This window comes from Neophocaena asiaeorientalis, unplaced genomic scaffold (genome assembly GCF_003031525.2).
Source record: "Neophocaena asiaeorientalis asiaeorientalis breed wild unplaced genomic scaffold, Neophocaena_asiaeorientalis_V1.1 scaffold449, whole genome shotgun sequence".
Lineage (NCBI taxonomy): Eukaryota > Metazoa > Chordata > Mammalia > Artiodactyla > Phocoenidae > Neophocaena > Neophocaena asiaeorientalis.
In genome coordinates, this window is record NW_020175027.1 from 2,522,039 (window position 1) to 2,524,235 (window position 2,197).

General features: G+C 45.2%; 1 protein-coding gene across 1 annotated transcript; it reads right to left on the reverse strand.

Moving 5' to 3' along the window:
• Window positions 1–1,239: 1,239 nt before the first annotated feature.
• LOC112411744 (olfactory receptor 13C7-like) lies at window positions 1,240–2,197 on the reverse strand. Its single transcript, XM_024763033.1, is given in 2 exon segments — window positions 1,240–1,392; window positions 1,394–2,197. Coding segments are annotated over 2 exon segments (957 nt in total).

Here is a 2,197-nt window from a genome sequence, read left to right on the forward strand (position 1 = left end):
TCCCCTAAGAAAAAGTTCTTATTTCCCAGTTATCTTTTCTCCTAGCTTCTTTTTTTATAGACTTCTCTTGTTTTATTGATTCACTACCCTCTTGAATTCTGCTGAGAAAACCACTGAGAATTTTCTTTAATGCTTTCACCATCTTCCTGCAATAACTCTTTTTCAGCAAAGGCTGATTGTTTCGATTGTTAGTTTCCTCTCTATTGGATTAAAAATTGATATCAACTGTCAGAGGTTTTCTATTCTGCTCATTCTTTAACTAGATGTCTAGATTAATTACTCTAGGGAGCTGCCTTGGAATTCCTCACCAGTCATGTAGGTGATTCTTAGATGTCTCCTCCTCCCTCTGAGCATCACCTCCTCTCCCTCTGACTACCGTGTGGCTTTGGGGTTTCTTAGGTAGAAAAGCAAGCGATGGTCACCCCTTGGCTGCACACTCAGTCAAGCCAGGTCAGGTGGTTAATAGAATTCATTTGATTCTCCTCGGTACCTCTCAGTTTTGACATTACTCTGATGACCCTTGGAGGCCAAGGATATCTAGGGAAAGAACCCAGGGATGAATAACATTTTCAAAAAAGGGAAAAGAAAAAAGGCCTGAACCTTTGTTTGACCTTTGCATCAGTTTTGCCACACCTTACTCTCCTCTCTGCTCCAAAGATATAAATGATTTTCTGGTGGGGGACTTGGTTAAGGACAAGAGAAAGAGGTTAATTTTGAAGACACAGGGAGAGAATGATTCAAGAAACAGTTTTAATAATTTAAATGACAATAAGGAGAAAGAGGCAATGAGGATAAGGATAAAAATATTACTGTTATTTAATAATGGAGTAGGAAGAGTTGACATAGGTGACATAAAAATAAGAACCCTTTCAAATATGTTCAAAGGGCGAGCCAAGGAGTAATTGAATTATGGCCCTACAGACTTGAGCTTTTCATGAGTTAAGCAATAAATCTTGAAGGGTTACTTTTCCTTGTTATCAATTTGTTTAGTATGCATCACAGATATAGAGAACTGTAAGGCTTGATCAACAGAAATATACTTTTGTAGAATCGCCTATAGAATGAGGGGAAAATTCATATTAAATGCTTTCTGTTCACACAAAGCTCTTGGGTGTAATGAGATTCCGTGTAATTAGATTTACCTACGTAAACTTGCATGAAGTTAGCCCTTCATCTTATCCTCTGAGACCCTCAGGTAAGAGAAACCAGGGAACAGGAACCATCAGGACCCCTCCAGCATCACTGGGTGAAGCGTTTCCGAGTTACCAGGTTCCTCACAGCGGCCTTCGCCTCCTTATTCCTCAGGCTGTAGATGATGGGGTTGAGCAAGGGGGTCACCACTCCATAGAAGAGGGAGGTGAGCTTGTCTGCAAGGTCCTGTTTGTCTGCCTCCCAGGGGGTCCTTGGATTTAGGCTTCCCATACATGAAGAGGATGGTCCTATAGAAGATGACTACAGCTGTTTGGTGGGCAGAGCAGATGCAGGTCTTTTTCCTCCTCTCAGCTGAGGGGATCTTCAAAATGGTAGCGATGATGAACACGTAGGAGAAAAAGATGAACAGAACTGGGATGCCCAGGAAGATCACATTGGCCAACACCATACTGATTATATTGATGGAGATGTCAGCACAGGCCAACTTCAGGACAGCCAGGATCTCACAGGTGAAGTGGTTGATGACATTGTCCCCACAGAAGGGTAGTTGCATTGCTAGGGATGTCTGCATCATGACAGTGGTGCTTCCAGCTGCCCAGGAGCTGGCAGCCATGGGTGCATAGGCAGCCTTGCTCATGACCTCAGGGTACCTCAGGGGGTTGCAGATGGCCATATGGCGATCAAACGCCATCATGCCCAGAAGCACACACTCCGTGGCCCCCATGGCAAAGGAGAGGAACATCTGCACAGCACATGCTGAGAAGGGGATGGTTTTCCTGTGGGTCAGGAAGTTGTCAAGGATGAGGGGGACTGAGGAGGCTGTGTAGCAGATGTCCAGGAAGGAGAGGTTCCTCAGGAAGAAGTACATGGGCTTGTGTAGGCAGGAGTCCAGGATGGTCACCAGGATGAGGACCCCGTTGCCCAGCAGGGTCACCAGGTACATGAGCAGGATGAGCACAAAGAACGTTTTCTCCAGCCTTGGGTGGGCTGAGAGGCCCAGGAGAATGAACTCTGTCACAGAGGCTGTCTGGTTGGCACTTTCCAT